The sequence below is a fragment of the Halictus rubicundus genome, chromosome 1 (genome assembly GCF_050948215.1).
Source record: "Halictus rubicundus isolate RS-2024b chromosome 1, iyHalRubi1_principal, whole genome shotgun sequence".
NCBI lineage: Eukaryota > Metazoa > Arthropoda > Insecta > Hymenoptera > Halictidae > Halictus > Halictus rubicundus.
Window position 1 is genome coordinate 5,086,820 of NC_135149.1, and position 19,265 is coordinate 5,106,084.

The 19,265-nt window shown below is 36.3% G+C and overlaps 1 protein-coding gene across 2 annotated transcripts in view; it reads left to right on the plus strand.

Annotated features, from left to right (window-relative positions):
* The window catches only part of Pcb (Pyruvate carboxylase), a 98,835-nt gene extending 80,246 nt beyond the window's left edge, over positions 1–18,589 (plus strand). For both annotated transcript variants that reach the window (XM_076786632.1, XM_076786640.1), the window contains 6 exons: positions 8,870–9,337; positions 10,380–10,769; positions 13,030–13,465; positions 14,559–14,955; positions 17,743–18,155; positions 18,328–18,589. In XM_076786632.1, coding sequence (XP_076642747.1) covers positions 8,870–9,337; positions 10,380–10,769; positions 13,030–13,465; positions 14,559–14,955; positions 17,743–17,991 — 1,940 coding nt within the window. In that variant the 3' untranslated portion in view covers positions 17,992–18,155; positions 18,328–18,589. The remainder of the gene's footprint in view (positions 1–8,869; positions 9,338–10,379; positions 10,770–13,029; positions 13,466–14,558; positions 14,956–17,742; positions 18,156–18,327) is intronic.
* Positions 18,590–19,265: the final 676 nt, after the last annotated feature.

The following is a 19,265-nucleotide window of genomic DNA, read 5'->3' on the forward strand; positions in this document are numbered from 1 at the left end:
TTCATGTAACTATTTTTTACTTTACTTTTCGCCACCCCTAGGTTTTGGTTAGCGAAGTTCTTCGTGCATTTTCGTCTTTTGCATACATGCATAGTGTTACACGGCGATGGCTTCGCGCCAAAAATCAAAGATGTCATCGCATACATGTCGGTTACTATATCTCTCGCTTTTCCGCGCCACAAAAACCTTTGCGGCCCGTGGTCTTCTTTCCGAACTTTAATACGGGGGAACATATCCTTTATTTGTGCCCTTACAGAGATCCTGTCTAAAACGGATCAACACGCCAGGCAAAGGTTGCAATAGATCAGACCCGATTCAAGCTGATCGTTCAGCCTTAAACTCACCGATTTAGTAGCAGCATCGAACACAAGCCTAACCCTGCCAGGCTTGTTTACATTCGGCACCCCACAGTGTGACAAATACCAGACCTGCTCATTATTCGGGACTTCGTCAATCTTTTTAGCGTACCTGTCCTCTATTAAGCAATCCATTTCGCGATAATAAAGGGACGAGAGTACTCTGGATCCCGGTCCAGCTTTCTTCTTAAAGAAAAAAAGCTTTTAGTGCGGTAGCGAGACTATCCACATTTGGCGCCTGCCCTTTTTCCGTATCAAGCCCGCGGCATGTTCATGTTCATTTCCGACCTAACAAAGATATAAGGCATTTTTTCCTCAAAATTATTTTTATTTCTCTACATAGTCTCCTTATAAGTCTATACACTTCTCCCAGCGATGCTCCTATCTCTGCAGCCCGTCCAAATAGTACTTGTCGTCTTTCTCTGCAAAATAGCTATTTACAAAGGTGATGGCTTCCTCATTTGATAAAAATCTCTGTCCTCCGAGTGCAACTTTTAACTTGGGGAACAAAAAGAAGTCGCTTGGAGCTAGATCTGGTGAGTAAGGTGGGCGATCAAGCAGTTCAAACCGTAATTCGTGGATTTTTGCCATGGCAATCGTTGAGGTGTGAGACGGCGCATTGTCTTGGTGGAACAAGATTTTTTTTCTGCAAATGTGGCCGTTTTTCCGCAATTTCTGCCTTCAGCCTGTCAAGTAATGATGCGTATGCTCCTGTAATGGTTTTCCCTTTTTGAATATAATCAATAAAGATAACTCCACGACTGTCCCAGAAAACAGTCGCCATCACTTTCCCAGCCGAAGGAACAGCCTTTGCCTTTTTTGGCGCCGATTCCCCATAAGCAGTCCACTGTTTTGACTGCATTTTTTATTCGGGAGTGTAATGGTGTATCCAAGTTTCATCAACAGTAATTAGCCGGCGCCAAAACTCTGATTTATTGCGCCTAAATTGCATCAAAAGAGCGATCGAAATGTTCATTAGAACACGTTTCTGATCCAACGTGAGCAAACGCGGCACCCAACGCGCAGACAGCTTTCTCATGCCTAAATCTTCATTCAATATGTGACAAACACGTTCTTTGGATATATTCATGGCCTCTTCTATCTCTCTAACTTTAATTCAACGGTTGTCTAGCACCATTTGGTGAATTTTAGCGATGTTATCGTCACTGGTTGCAGTTTTTGGGCGTCCCGAACGTTCATCGTCACCCAAGCTGGTACGGCCACGTTTAAATTCAGCTGCCCAAAATTTCACGGCGGTAAATAATGGTGCAGAGTTCCCGTATACAGCGTCTAACTCTTCTTTGATTTGCGTAGGCGTATTGCCTTTCAAAAATAAACATGTAATCACAGCTCGATGCTCGAGTTTTTCCATTTTCACAAAAACACTCACAGCAACTTACTCAAACGACTGTTAAACTGAGCGTCCGAAATGGCTGAAATTTTGGTGAGTACCTGTCAGAGCATGCACAAACACGCTCGGAAACTTTTCAGACCACCCTCGTATTTTACATTTCCATCATCTTTTATTTCAAATTCTCTTTTCAAGTGTTCTTTACAATCTTCAATGCAATTTTGATCTGAACTTGCTATAATAATATCATCTACGTACAACAATAAATGCATAGTATTACCTTTAAATATTTTAGAGTATAAACAATAGTCATTAAGCGATCTCTGAAATCTATATTTCATTAATACATTGTTAATCTTATTATTCCAACATTTTGATGCTTCCTTAAGTCCATATAATGATTTATTTAACTTTAATATTTTATCTCTCTTACAATTAACTCCCCCTGGAGGATATATATATATATCATATTTCTTTAACTTACCCTTTAGAAACGCAGTCCTAACATCTATCTGTTTGAAATTTGCGATTTACACTTATTATATTCTTTCATCGCTTTCATTCCTGCATCATCCTGCGCATACTCATGTCCTTTGAACTCTTTCTCAATCCACCCAGTTGCTTCTTTTTCCGTTAGTAATGTCTCCATCCTAAATTTCCATGTGAGTTTGTTTTCATTTAAGAGATCAATATTATAATAATTCTTCCTGTCCATTTTTTCCCGTTTTATTACCTATCACCTTAATATACTTCACCACTTCGCCACGTGCTACTTATTCGAATTCACTAGACTATTCTATATGGGCTATTTCATGTGGCCTGGGTCCATAACCTGTTATTTTTTAATGAATTTCTTGTCGTAGGAAGATATATGTATATGTGATATATATTTATGTTTGATATAATAACAATAATGTAATGTATTACGTAACATAACTTAACATATGATAAACTATTCAATATAACCTTCGGCCTTACTTTTCTCGCATTACATTTTTAACACGTCCGTTTGCTTCGACGTATGTAATGTACGAGGAGAGAGCGCGCCATCGAAATTGCCAGGGCTACCACCACCATATATATGAAAGCGAAAAGCATTGCCAACCTCTCTCAAACCTTAACAGTAGTCGTATAGGTGGCTACTGGTTTTGAGCGCAATTGTCTTTTTTGAACTATAAACGGACATCTTTTTTGTTTAATTTCAACATGGTCAAAACCGATTTTTAAGTAAAAAATTCGAAAAAAATCCACAGTCATATGTGCTGCTCGGTATTATTCTACTTGGTAGAATGTTCGTGAATTTTTTCGTAATTTTTTTGTTAAGTAGAACAGAAGAAACAGGTCATAATTCATTATTGCGTGCTTACCCTATAACATCCCTTATGATAGGGGTACCGGTTTGAAACTTGCCACAAAGAGTTTTTTTGGGGGCCCTATTAAATGGTATGAAGAAAGATGCTTCATTCGGCTCTACTCTCTCAAACTCGCAAGTGCGACAGACGCAAGAAATTCGCCATTTGGCATATTTTTAAAAGAAGCATGCATCTATAAACTGACTGCTCACGCAGAGGTGTATCCGTTGTCGAGATACATGTAGAATCGAGTGTGTAGAGTAAGGGACCCAATTACTGTGGGTGTGCCAATTACTGTGCCTATATTAATTATACTGATTTTTAAAGCATAATGAATATTAAAGAAGAAATATATAACATATATGTTAACTGATTTTAATGAAAAAAATTGAATATCTTTTTTTAATATTCATTATGCTTTACTAATACGTATAATTAATATTGGCACAGTAATTGGCACCCCCACAGTAATTGGGTCCTTTTGCTATCGCTTCTTAGCCGATCCTCACATTTGGAGCAAGTACTCTATTTCTTGTAATGTATTGTATATGTATCTTTTATCAAAAGTCTCATTCGTTGTTTAAACCTCCATCTACTTTATGTTTGAATATCATTGTGCGTAAATGTCCTGTGTGTATCTTTATACAGAATTTACTGGTGTGGTATTCACAAATACGTACCGATTTGTATAACTATGTGATAAAAAACATGTCCAATAATAAATTAGAAACTTAAAAATTTTAATAGGAAACAAGTACATAATTTCTTGCCATTTGGAATAGGTTCTACTTGTCATATTATCTACCATTATAAACCAACCAACCAAGTTACCACGGATAACATGATCTAAGAATCCCTTTTGCAATTATCATTTAAATGAAGATTTTTAAGCTATATTTTGAATGGGTACGTTGTATTTACTAGCTATTTTTCCTGCTTTGTGGATGGTGATAAAGAGGGGTGACATTTTCATTATAATAAAATCACCAAGTCAAGGTTCTAATGGCTAAATACTGCATTTAGAGATTTTGAAAATTTTCTAACGTTTTTACGGAACTTGGAATTTGTATAATTTTCAAGTACAATCGAGTCTTTGGTTTTTCATTTGCTATAATATACAAAACGATCTCAGACCACGTTCAAAATGAGACCACGTTTATTGTTATACTTTTTTCTTTTTACAAAATTATCACACTTTTTCAAGAATCAAAAATTTAGTATGCAAATAATTTTTGGATCTACATTCTGAAAATTTCATCGAAATCGGTGATCACTACTATGAACTACAAATTATTAAAGATGGTTGATTACAACTTTTTACGACTTTTGGTTTGTAACTATAATAAATTAAAAGATCCTTACATCTTTGGATGCTTGTCGTTTGCTTCTGCATTAACTGATTTCGAGGAAATTTTCAGAATCTATACACCTGACACAAATGTACGGAACGTATTTGCCGAATTTTAAATGCAGGTCTGAATCAAAAAAGTTGTAAAAAGCAACCTTTGACAGTTTCTTCACAACCGATAGTAATTTCTACAAAATTACTTTCGCAGGCCGTCTTGACTAATTTTCTAACTTCTCAGAAAGCTCACGTCGTTGCATCCAATTTTGAAATAATTATTCTCTTTTAAAAATTGTTCGAATATTAATGAGTGACACTGTATTTCATATACACTGCCTAAATCCCACTTCGTGATTACTACAAAGTAGAATATCTTTCCTGGAAAAAGTGAAATTAATTGTTAATAGACGAGAAAACAAGTAACATATCTTGCATGTGTAAAATCTATGCAATTATTTATCTAGAATCCCCTTTCATATTAACCCTTAAGTGAACTATTGGTGCCGATGTGGCCCCATTCAAAATGCTGATAATTAATTAATGAGTAACTATTAATACTTTAACTACTTCTGGTTTTAGAATAAATTAGACTAGCTACGTTTTTATTTTCCATTACGATGGAGATGAATATTAGTCCTTTGCACTCGAAGCTATTTTAACTCCAAAACGAAACATTTCTTCCGACCTAGAATATTTCCCTTTTATATTTTTTTTTTCATGTTATACATATGAAAATGGTGCAATTTACTGAATTTATTGAATACAAACAAATTTAATAATGTAAAAAATATTTTGAATAATGATATAGCAATTTTTAGTGGCGCCTTACAGTCGCTATTCGAGTGCTAAGGGTTAAATATTAGGGGTACCCATAAGTAATCAATTATTTGCAATGAATTTGTTTTACGTTTAGTTCTGTACCGATCGTTGAAGAGAAAACACGTATTCTTTTACACTTTTCGGCAAAGCAGCCTGTGTGTTCAAAATATTCTAAAAAGTATAATTTTTTTTACAACCTTGTAATAAAATGGCGGCGTCCGTACCTTCCGAGGATCATATTTGTCATTGCATACTTTTTTATTTTTATGCAGGATTTAATGCAACGGTAAGAACAAAGAAAATTTGCGATGTTTATGGAGGTGTATTGAACAAGTGTCAATGTTGGTTCAGAAGGTTTGCTGCCGGTGATTATGATATCTCTGACAGGCCTCGAAGTGGACGACCAGTTGAATTTGATAATGACACCCTAAAATCTCTAGTGGAAGCTGATCCAAAATTAAGTATACAAGAATTATTGAGAAGCCTTGGGTCCACATGGTCAACTATACAAAGGCACCTATGCATCAATTTTCTGAGACCAACAAGAATATTCGTCGATCAATTTGCACTTCTTTAATATCCAGATTTCGTAGAGATCCATTTCTTAGCAGAATCGTTACCGGAGATGAAAAATGGATTCTTTATGATAACCTAGCTTATCACTTAGAAAGGTGTTACTGTGCATTTGGTGGGACTGTCGTGGCATAATTCACTTTGAGTTGTTGAAACCTGGAGAAACAGTTACTGTTGAGTTGTATTGTCAGCAATCACAACGACTGTATTCAGAACTATTGAAAAAGAGGGCATCTTTAGTCCATAGAAAAGGTGTAATACTGCAAATTGACAATGCCGGGCCCCAGACAGCGAAACTCACTCAGAAAAAAATCAAAGAATTGCATTAGGAAATTTTACCGCACCCCCCCCCCCCCCCCCGCACTCACCGGATATTGCACTCTCTGACTATAATCATTTCAGTCTCTTGAGCATTATTTAAGAAATAAAACATTCACTTCTGTAGAAGATGTAAGGAGGCACCTTGAGTCAGTTTTTGCTTCACGAACCCTCGATTTCTATAAGAGGGGGATTGAAAATTTGCAAGAGAGATGGCAAACTGTCCTCGATCATGATGGAGATTATATAATAAATTAAGAAATAAAAACTTGAATTTACTACCAAGTTTGTTTTAGATTTTAAATAATTGTATGGGTTCCCCTAATATAATTTAATTGAATCACTATATTTGTAAAGTACATTTTGAAGGTCCACTTAAGGTACTATACAATATATTTAGTGTTTACCCGATCACCTCTGATATTTGAGGGTTAATAAAATAAGCAATGAATTTTTTTCAGATTGCAGACATTACTGACTCATCCTATATGTCGTTACTTTTGTAATCGTTTTAAATTTCCTGAAGTAAGACAATAATCAGTTTTCGATTTATTAAATTATATGCAAATCTGACGACACAATTCAAATCACAAATGAGTCAGTAGTAGGTATACTACAATTTTGAATCAACGGGTAGATTTGGGCATAAGACTAAAACAATGGGATTAAAAACAATCAACTAACACGTTGACTGTCGAAATATCACCACCAAAAAAGGCCCCAATATCCAAATAATTTAGTCTATGTAATCAAAACTACAGAATTGAAGCTTATTAGTAGACCCCGGATTTTATGCATTTATGTAAAAAGTGAGTAGATGCAATTTAAAACAGTGAAAAGTTTAAGACATTTTAAGCCAAGTGAGCTAAACCCGACAGTGGCAGAAAATCAGCAGAGTCTGCTAGGAGACGCAGGCAACAGATTTGCAGCGGATGGCTAGTATAGATCTGTTACACCATCTAGCGACGAATTTAGTAACTGAAACTCCTGCCATTTTACTTACAACGATAGAGATCGCGCATACAGTGACTCTTCGTACGCTCTTAAAAATCTCATAATTTTGTCAATATTGGACTATACTACTTGAATTTGTTTGAGAAGTTAGAACAACTGGATCACTACATAATGTGAGAAAAAAGTTTGATTAAAATTGCAATTGGTCGAAATTGCAGAGAAAATACTAAAAGTTGTATTTTGCAACTTTTTTATGTGAACTTACATTGAAAATTTAGAAAATACGATTTGTAGATCTGTATGAATTATACATATTCTGAGAATTTCATGAAAATCGGTCAACGTTGCAATGAGCTGCAGATGTTCCAAAATGATCACATAAGGGCGAAATTCCCTGAGAAGGCCAAAATTCTGCGACTTTCGCCATTAAGTTTTCATCGTTAAATATTCAGAATATGTATAATTGATACAGATGTAAAAAACATACTTTTTAAAAAGCACATAAAACAGCATAAAAAAGTTGCAAAATACAACTTTTAGTACTTTCTCTGTAATTTCGACCAATTGCAATTTTAATCAAACATTTTTCTCACGTTATGTAAGTTATGCGGAAATTGCGAAAATCGCAAGTTATGCGATTTTTAAGCGCGTACGAGTATTAATTGGATTCACTGTATACAATTAGACATTTAAATGTTTAAAGAGCATTAAAAGCCACTATTTTCCATTATTTTATGGAAAAAACAGAAATGTATTCAAATTTTTAGCAATTTTTACTATGATAGAATCTATGTATCACAATTAAAATAGTCGCTTTTAGGCCTCTTTAAATCTAGAGCTCATTTAAATGTATAATTCTATATGCGCGTCCTCTATCGTAGAAATTGCAGATTGACTAGCGAGTCATTAAAATCGTCGCTAGATCTAATAAAAATCTGCTGCTAGCAGGCTCTGCTGCCAATATTGCGCTAGGTTGCGGAAACAGATGGGTAGGCCAACCGCGGTCGTGTTGCGCTAATCTTGCGCTATGTTGGCGAGATTTGACTGACTGGGAGAGCATTGATATATTATTTTCACTACATTAAAATTATTAGTGAAAAATATTTTATACTTAAGTACTATGTCTTGCAATTAATTCACAAACTTTTTATTTTGTTTAAAGATGCTGAATTTACTTATCACTGTTTTGGGTAATACGCAATGAAGTTGAGTTCAAACAATTGTATTATGAACAGAATTCAATTTTGAACTGACGTGGCAGTCAACGTGTTAAAAACGCGGATTTGCTTAATGGAGGGCGATATAACCTGACAATCGCAAACGCTTTAACCCAGGGGTTCCCAAAGTGCGGCACGCTGGCAAATTGCGACCCGCAAACCCTAAAAATGCGGCCCGTGAATTATATTTTTGAAAGACGTTAATAAACAGTCTGTAATAAAAAGTAATTATTATCATAAATATAGAACAATTATGTTATAAAATTAGTATAAATGTTTCCCTTACGTCTAACATTTTACCTTTTTTTTGTGACCCGCCAAATATTTTGGAATTTACAATTTGGTCCATCTAGGTAAAACTTTCGGAACCCCTGCTTTAACCATAATTTCTATTTCTCCGATTTTGGGTGCTTATTCGTATAATATATATCATACTTTTTTATACTCAAATAGAACTTCGATATGCTTTTTATTGTTACTTGATCTCTCGTGGTTAAAACCATTTCAGGCTCATTAACAACTGCACGCTGAAACTTTTTAGAAACTTTTGGAACATGTACAGCAAATTTCAACAAATATTTCAGATGTTCTGGAACCGCCGAAGGGTTTTCGTCACATCTACAAGGAGAAAGGTCCAGAAGCGTTTGCCAAAGCCATAAGACAACACAAAGGGTTGCTGTTGATGGACACCACATTTCGTGATGCTCATCAGTCCCTTCTTGCGACACGTGTGAGATCACACGATCTTCTGACGATTTCGCCTTTCGTCGCTCAGAAATTTAACAATCTTTATTCTCTGGAAAATTGGGGTGGCGCTACCTTTGACGTCGCTCTTAGGTTCCTTCACGAATGTCCATGGGATCGATTGGAAGACATGAGGAAAGCCATACCAAACATCCCATTCCAAATGCTTTTAAGAGGTGCCAATGCTGTAGGTTATACTAACTATCCGGATAATGTTGTCTTCAAGTTCTGCGAACTGGCTGTGCAGACTGGAATGGACGTTTTCAGAGTATTCGACTCATTGAACTATCTACCAAATTTGCTTGTTGGTAAGTAATTTAATTGTTCCAAATTACATTTTACTATTATTCTGAATCGAACCGTTTCAGCAGCTTGTACTAATCGTGCATCAGGAGATGGCAGTGAGAAACTTGTAGGTGCAGTGTTATCTCGATATATGTCCGCAACACGGGTTTACCCAGGGACATATATCGGCTAGAAGATACTATTCTTTGATACACTGCCGAACGTAGAAAAGGAAAGCGAAGATCGAGTGGCCTCGGTCGCCAAGGAATGTAACATAATGTAACAATAACAAAACTTCTTTATTTTTCATTATTTTTTTTTTACAATCACCAACACATTCATGGCATTTTTCTAATGAAGATAATACCAAATATGATATAATTCCGATGATAGTTACTTCCCATTACTAATATAATCCGAATGATATCGCGTTTAGTATCGTTTTAATCAGAAAAATTCCTCAAATATATTGGTAAAAGTCTCATAAAAAAATAATGAAAAATAAAGAAGTTTTATTATTGGATTAGTAGTGGTCTTCTGGTCTTACACCGATATACCTGACCCGTATTATGTTACACTCCTAGGCGACCGAGGTCTCTCCAGCTTCATGGCTCCTCACGGGGTATACGCCGCGTCAGTGGGGATAGTTCTGGGACTTTTATCGGCTAGATATTTGGGACATATATCGAGAAAACACTGTACCGCGTGATATCCCTACTTCGTGCTATACGTCTTCCACTATTAGCCGAATCGCTTGACGAAGACCGCAAAGCACGTATTGAGTGTGACTGGAACAGAGCGATGTAGTGATGCTGAGCACCTATGTCGACCGTTCCTGCCAGAACCTGAGCATAAGAGTGGGATCCGCCGGCTGGCGTCAAGGGTGGGGTTTTGCAGTTCTTCTCCTCCATTCTCGTCACACTGTCGAAATCACTACCATCTCCTGGTGGACAATCAGTACACTTGGTTTTTCCAAGCAAATTAACTGTAAAACAGCTCATCTCCACAGACGTGGGAAAGATATTTGTATGTACAGTAAGAAAAATTTTTGATCATTTTGTTCAGGTATGGAGGCTGCCGGCAAGGCTGGCGGAATCGTCGAAGCTGCGATTTCGTACACGGGAGATGTGAGCGATCCAAACAAGAAGAAGTATGATCTCAAGTATTACACGAACTTGGCGGATGAATTGGTGAAGGCTGGCACTCACGTTCTAGCGATCAAAGATATGGCAGGATTATTGAAACCGAATGCGGCCAGAATATTGATCGATGCGATCAGGCAAAAACATCCTGACGTACCTTTGCACATTCACACTCATGACACTGCCGGAGCTGGAGTGGCATCCATGTTAGCATGTGCAGAAAGCGGGGCGGATGTTGTGGACGTTGCCGTTGATAGTATGTCTGGAATGACCAGCCAACCTTCTATGGGTGCTGTAGTCGCGTCACTTAACGGTAAGCCTTTTGTCGAAACAGAGGAAACACGTTTGCTTTAAACTCCATCTGTCCCCCAATTTCACAACATATATGAAACGATAAATAATTAACTTTACTAATTATTTGATTGAGAATAAAATAATAAATGTTTACAGAATATGTCGCCCACATATTCGCACGTGTCCGACTTCGCTACTCTTCAAGTTCACGCCAAATACAAGAACACCCTATATACAGAGTGTTTCACCTAACACGAGCATCTAAAATATCTCGCTTGTTTTTTATGATAGACAAAACAGAGGAAAACATTAGTTGGTTCAGAGGGGCAAATATTATGATAGGAAAAAAATTTTGTTCAAGGTTATATTTTTTGAGATTTCAAGGTCATCGAAGTTTTTTTAAATGGAATGATATATTTTTATTATCGTTATATGATATCCAAGGTCAAAACGAATGCCACGACCTGTAATATTGTGACCTTCATGTGACCCTGAGTTTGTTATCACCACCGATTCCACACCATACATTTACACTCCATGGACGCTGGTGTACAACTTGTCGAAGCCATTTCAGGTTTTTCAGTGCACCAATAATGCATATTATGTGTATTCAGTTGTCCATGGTTAGAAAAAGGGGCTTCGTCAGTAAAGAGAACGCCATAAAAAAGATGTTCATTTCTTTGTATTTGGTGCAATGTCCATGTACAAAAAGCAACACGATTCTCAAACTCGTTGCCATGAAGCTCCTGATGTAAGAAAATATGGTATGGATGAAATTTATGAGGTTGCAATATTCGGGACACACTTGCTTTAGAAATGCATAAAGAACGCCCAATTTTTCGACAACTTGTAGCAGGATCAATATTGACTGTAGCCAATACAAAAGTGTCGGCATGTTCGTCAGTAGCAAGCTTTGATCGTTTTCTGTTCAGTGATTTAATACTCCCTGTTTTGCAAAACAATTGAACTATGTGGTCAAAACTTTGTCGAGAAGGATGATTTCTCTCAACTAAAATTATTTCTATCTTTTCTGCATCACTGTACACCATCGTTTCAGAGAAGTAACGTTATCTTTCACAATCGAATAAATCTCGATGAATTTCTTAAACGTACTGATTAGAGTCACCGAAAGGAGAAGAATTTGCATCAGTGTTTACAATTTATTGTGAGCGTGTTTACAGTCATTAATCAAAGTTCAAGAACATTTCTTGCAACCTTAAGGGGATCATGTCATCGTTAATTCACTATTTACACCAAGTGTCCTACTTTTATGAATTTTTCGTACTCAAGGTCACGTGAAAGTAATAATATTACAGGTCATTGGATTCGTCTTGACCCCGGGTATCATATAGCGATACTAATAATATATCATTCAAAAAATATAACCTTGAACAAATGTTTTTGCCTACCATAACATTTGCCCGTCTGAGTCATCTAATGTTTTCCTCCGCAATTTTTTCTATCATAGAAAACAAGCGAGATATTTTAAATGCTCGAGTTAGGTGAAACACCCTGTATATACGCAAAGTTGACGGATCTTCAAAGTCGAATTTCTCGAACACAAAGCCTCAAACAAAAAAAATTTATTCCGTACTTTCGACTTATTTTCTCGTGTAGAATCACCTCCTCCACGGTTATACCATCAGTACTGGGACATCCTATGTACACTCGTGTAATAGGGCACGATTAAATTTACACGAGCCCCACTCTTCTCCTACCATTCAGTGTCTTCAGCTCGACGAAGCTACCTCAGTAGACAATGATAGAGGAAAAATACACGTTAATAACCAATAAAATAATATATACATGATTATTTGATATCTTCAATATAGAATCAGCAATTTTAAGCTTTCGGAATTTTTTAAAAATCGGTTTTGAAGCCGAAAATTCGAAAAAAATTCTCAGACGTGTGTGCTATCAGGTAAAATGTTCATGAATTTTTTCGTAATTCAGTTGTTAAACAGAACAGAAGAAATAATTCGTTAAATAGTACTCACTTTATAACTGTCCTTACAGTTGGTGTACAGACTATTTATGTTCTAATAATTTCAGTCGAAAATGGTGCATCAACTTTCTTAAATTTTTCTAATGTCTTTATAATTTTGTTTTTCACTGGTCTATTTTGTTTAACAAATGCACAAAATCTGCAGTCTACTAATCATAAAATGGAAACCTTACTTAAAGGTTTCTGTCCGTACGTCAAATTATGTACATTAATATTTGAGTAACAATAAATTTAATACACACCTAATGCCTAACAATATTTTCATGATTTGCAGGAACGCCGAACGATACTAAATTTGATCTCCGCGATGTTTCGGAATATTCCGCTTACTGGGAACAAACGAGAACACTATACGCCCCATTCGAGTGTACGAGTACTATGAAGTCCGGAAACGCCGACGTCTACTTGAATGAAATACCTGGTGGCCAATACACGAACTTACAATTCCAGGCTTATTCTCTCGGATTGGGCGAATTCTTCGAGGATGTCAAGAAAGCTTACAGGGAAGCCAATTTGTTGCTCGGAGACATCATCAAAGTTACTCCAAGTTCGAAAGTTGTGGGCGATCTGGCCCAGTTCATGGTACAAAATAAGCTCACAGCTGATGACGTGAGAAATAAAGCAGAAGAACTGTCATTCCCCAAATCAGTTGTCGAGTTCTTCCAAGGTGCTATTGGCGAACCTTATGGAGGATTCCCTGAGCCGCTTAGGTAATTTCAATATCGCAGTGATGGGCACGGTAGGGGCCCCTCAAACGCCTGCTTCTCCCACCAACCTCTCTTTCATGCAGCGTGCGCCTTCGTCGCGTTCGTTGCTGTCTAACGGCGCTTGCTAGAAGGAAACAGTGGGCTCTATGGTGGAGACGGTCTTATCTCAATTGAGACAAAAATGCTCATCCCTGATGTACAGTGACTCTAGTTAAACGCAAAACTATCAAATATCTTGAATCATACGAAAAAACTGTTTCAGGCGAAATTTGTACAATGTTGAAACATCCTATAGATGTCATATTAAAATTTTCGAATAGAAACCCGTACTTTTTATTAAATACTCTTGTAACTGATTTCGGGAAATGTTTAAACCTACATATTTGAGTCTGCTGCACAGTATATTGTCAAGATATAATTTTCCAAAGATATGTTACCGACATTAGCATTAATATACAGCATGCAGCAAAAAAAAAAAGAAACGGGCGATTTTAACACTTTAACTGGGAACGACGAGTTAACTCATTAGTGGTATTCGCTATCATCTGACAAAAATTTGTCGCTTTCTTCTCAATTCAATAAATAACTCTTTCATTTTATTGTATCATAATATCCACATTAATATAAATTACCTCGTATTTGAGTGAATTGTTGCAACATTTTTGTTGTGTCGATTTTATTTGGCTTACATTACGTTTCTCTAAATTTTCATGACTGGAAAGTTGCTCACAATCAGTTAAAAGGATTAAACTGAAATAGCTAATTGAAACGCTTTATTTGCGATATTGTGATCACAGCAACTCAAAGTGCAGAGATAAGCATCTTAAATTAATATGATCTCTACAGGACGATTCAAGATCATTTCAAGGTCAAGTGTCCCTCGACATCGTACAACTTTCGTTAGAAGCATTTTTTCGTGTTACTAAATTCAAATTATCAAATTTTTGCAAGACTGCACAACATAAGATAAACATTTACATCACAGACTTATTGTCTTCGTGACGTTAGTTATGTTATCATTTAACGAAAGCACTTTACAAATGTACATTTTTAAATTCTTTGTAAAGCAATCTCTGTTACCATGCTATGGTTTCAGGTCAAAAATTTTGAAAGACATGCCAAGAATAAAAGGCAGACCTGGAGAAAGTTTACCACCTTTGGACTTCGGCGCTTTAAAGACTCAATTGAAAGAATCTCATCCGCACATTACGGACAAAGATGTCATGTCGGCGGCTCTCTATCCTCAAGTTACAGAAGACTTTTTAACGTTTAAGGAAAAGTATGGGCCAGTAGACAAATTGGAGACCAGAATTTTCTTGACAGGGCCGAAGGTTGGGGAAGAGTTCGATGTGACTATTGAGAAGGGAAAAACGTTAGCTTTTAAGACACTCGCCGTTGCAGAAGATCTTACGCCGAACGGAGAACGTGAGGTGTTCTTCGAGATGAATGGTCAACTCAGATCTGTATTTATCAGGGACAAGGAAGCCGTTAAGGTGAGATTAGAATCTTTATTTTGTTCAGCGTTCAGCGAACGGTCTGCATGACAAGTGTAAAGTTCGAAGTACAGTAGTCTACACTTAAGTGTCCTTAAAAAAAAATGGGACCTCGACATGAGCTTCGACCTTTAACTTATTTTTACTGATTACATGAAAAAATTTATTTAATCGTCGTATTTCATTTGTGTCAATGAACAATTTAAGAAACTCAAAATTATTTCTTTCCACGGAGGACAATTACCGTGCTACTATCAAACTATTTTTTTTTTTTTGCATATTCGAATGGAAACGTGATTTATAATTTCTATTAACGACATATGTAAGTCGATGGTTTGTTCTATCACGTGGTGTAATTAGAGTTTCTTCTATGTCAGTGGTGGGCACGGTAGGGGTCCCTGAACTGCCTGTTTTCCCCACCAACGTCTCTTTCGTGCAGTGCGCATCTTCGCTACGCAGCGGTGCCTCGTGGATGGAGATAGACAGCATAAGCCATGCACGGGTCGATTATGGCGGGACGTACGAGAGGGGTGACGGAGGCACGAAGCACCGCTGCGCAGCGAAGGTGCGCGCTGCACGAAAGAAACGTTGGTGGGGGAAACGTTTTGCCTGCTGCAGTGCCCATCACTGTCCTAAGTGTTCAGCGTTAGAAATAAATTTAAAAATATCTGTAAAAGTTGATATTTTATAGGTGCCTTTTTCACTTCAATGTACTATCATAATGTATTAAGTTACATCGCCGTGTTCAGAAGAGTTTAGATAATACTACTATGCATGTTTGAAAAGTATTATTATTGTTAAAACACAAGTTAAGCAGTCTTCAAAGAAAAGATAAAAATCTGCGTCTGTTTTAAAAATTGAATTATAAAATGGATCTACAGATTTGAAAATCTGTAGATTTTTGAAAATCTATTAGAGACACCTATGTACATAAAGTTATAAATCCAAATAGGTGTTGAACCGTGTAATTGATCAAGTAGCCATGTCTGTCACTGTAACTGTGTAATTAATAACCAGTGCCATTTACGCACAAGAATCGTCTCTAACGTTGTTTAACGCGTTAAGTGCCCAGCCCGTTTTGCTTGCCGTTCCGATCGTGCCGCTCGCCGGCAGGTGAGCCAGAGTATAAACAGATGTCGGGTAACGTGGCGCGCGGCGATAACAAGAACGCAAAGTCTGCCGCCGGCCCATGCGGACCGACGAGGCCTCAATGGAAAGTCTAGCGCCGGTCCCTAGGGACCGGCGCACAGTGGGCAATTTGGACAAAATCGGATTCAAAATCAAGGAACTTTCGATAGGAATGAGGTAGAGCAATGAAATTTTTTTAAATGAAAGCTGAAACTTTGTAGAATATGGGAAAAATAGGGAGATTATTACCATCCAATCATTTCAACGAAAAAATGACTTCATTAGTTTTTGTCACAAAAATCTATTTTTTGCAAAATCCTGAGGTCGTAGACAAATTTTGAGACCAGATTTGAAATCAGCGTGAAAAAATCTATGGGAAATGATGTATAGTATGTTAAAAAAAAATTTTTTCCGCGCGTGGTATTGGAAAAACTAAAATTTTCTTGAATTTGTGCGCGTTTAACGAATTTTTTCGAGGTTAAAAAGCGTTCGTACCACAATCTCTCTATTTTTCCCATATTCTACAAAGTTGCAGCTTTCATTTAAAAAAAATTTCATCGCTCTACCTCATTCCTATCGAAAGTTCCTTGATTTTGAATCCGATTTTGTCCAAATTGCCCACTGTGCGGCGTGGCGCTTAACGTGTTAAAAATGAGTGAACAACTCTTTTCGTTCTGAAACGAATCAAGTGATTATTATTGATCCACTTTATACAGTGTGTTAGTTTGCAATATAAATTCTTTCGATTTTATATTATATATATACACTCTAATTTTAACTCTTTGCAAATGCAGAAAGCTGTGCTTAAATAAAAACTACCCCGTCAGTCAAGCCTGCTTCAAGGAAATTTTGATCAATGTTTGTAATCCTACTTTGCGAGCAAAAGGCGGTCATTTTGGTGCCAAGACCATGCTTGGAGCAGAATATGGTTTCCATTTGCTATGAATTTGCTACCAAAACTTGTCGACAAATTCCGAGCCTAACGCGGAAACAGATGGCTCGGTATTTGAGTGTAAAGTTTGCAGGCAGAATTCGAGGGCAAATCGAAGGCAAAACGAGGGCAAACTCTGCACTCGTATAGAGGGCAAGTCGATCGCACTAAGAACGGACCTAATCTTGCTGTATAAGTAAATATCAGGCAAAATCGGAGTAAACCTTGCTGTAGGGGGAAACGGAACGTTATTTAAATTTCTAAATCATAATTTTAAGTTTCATGTGTTTTCAATCATTTAAGTATTTACAAATCTTACAGTAATAACAATAACGATTTTGCCCGATATTTACTTTTATAACAAGGTTAGGTCCGCTCTTAGTGCGACCGACCTGACCTCTTTACGAGGCCAAGATTTGGCCTTGATTTGGCATGGAATCCCGCCTGCACACTTTGCACTCAAATACCGAACCTAATGCGGAAACAGATGGGTCGGAATTTGTAGACAAGTTTTGGTGGCAAATTCATAGCAAATCAAGAGCAGATTGCTTACTGGGTACTAGTCAACGATTTTACAATTGATTGATTATATTTCTATACTTTGTTAATCAATGAAAAGTCAATACTGCAGTATTCTTCATGAAGATAACTGAGCGAATTTATGTTACAATCCAATAAATAAAAAGAAATTTTCTAAATAAAAAATTTGAAATATTTTTCTTTGTTAGGAACTTCATGTACATCCAAAAGCAGACAAAGGAAATAAAAGCCAAGTTGGAGCTCCGATGCCCGGCACTGTGATCGATATCAGGGTAAAAGTGGGAGACACGGTAGAAAAAGGAGCACCGCTGATCGTTTTATCGGCCATGAAGATGGAAATGGTGGTGCAGGCACCGAAAGCTGGAAAGATCAAGACCCTCGACGTGTCTCAGGGAATGAGATTAGAAGGAGAGGATCTAGTTTTGACTTTCGAATAAGATTCCCTTGAACCTTCCAGAGACTAGAACGTCTCCAACACCGTGTCGTTATATATATTCGTGAGACAAGAGTACGTTTTGTTTAATTGATAGTCGCTGAATGTCGTTACCATTTGTATACAGTTAAGTCTTATTGGTCTAAGAACTTGTAGAGAACAGAAATTGTACAGATTTTAGTTTTAATCAAAAGTTGAAATTTCATGGACCTTTCACGTTGAAATTTCATGGAGCTTTAAATATAAAATTAGAAAGTATTCTTTTTCGAAATATATTTTCACTTCCTTATTTAAATAAATATGTACCATAATACGTCATCTATACGTAAAAATTCAGTAGTGTTATCTAAAGCGTTAACGAAAAAGTACCAATGCTGAAAATTGTACATTGTTTTATGAAAGTTAGAAGTGAATTAACTACCTCGAAAGTCGATGAATGGAGTGAAATGAGGTATAATTAAACAAAGGTGTAGCTCTTGATCAAATCTAAAAGAATATTGGATATAAAAAGTCAATCTATTATATTAAAATTTGCATTATATTATGTATCACTTGCTCAATCAGTTCTGTGACATCGTTACGTAATATATTTTTTATTTTAATTGATTTTAATCAAACGGTTTTTATTAGAAATTAGGGAAACCATTCAACAGCTTTAGGAAACCAGAGATAATTGTTAAGTTTTGAATAAGGAAAAATTAAAAAACTTGTATTTTAAGATCAGCGTTGAAGTTACCATGCCTTGACAAATGCCTTATGACATGACAAAACTAATCACGTTGCCATGAAACACCACATCAGTAATTCCTCTAAAATAAAAAACGGTAGACTATTTTTTCAATATTTGTAATTTTATACAGTATCAAAACTTCAAGTTAGGGAATATAAATATCCAATTTTAGTTGAAAAACTACATGAAATGTCAGATTGGAATTTTATGCTTTTATTTCGCAGATTGATTTCAAATTGTCAATTTCATTGCTACAATGGTATCAATTACGAAACCACGATACTTTTTGATTAAATATCTTTTTGAAGTTTTTGCCTTTTCAAGTTTATTGTGTTTAAATTATATAAAGCAACATAACAACTTGAAAATAGATTCATTGATTATTAATATATTTTTGGAGTATCTACATGAAATATAAAATCAATCTGAAGCGGTTGTAAGCACAAATAATAAACTACAATTTTAATATTTTTCAAATTACTGAAATCTTGTGTAATTTATATACATATTCATCGTTGTCTCATTGAGTAGTTTCTATTAAACTCTCT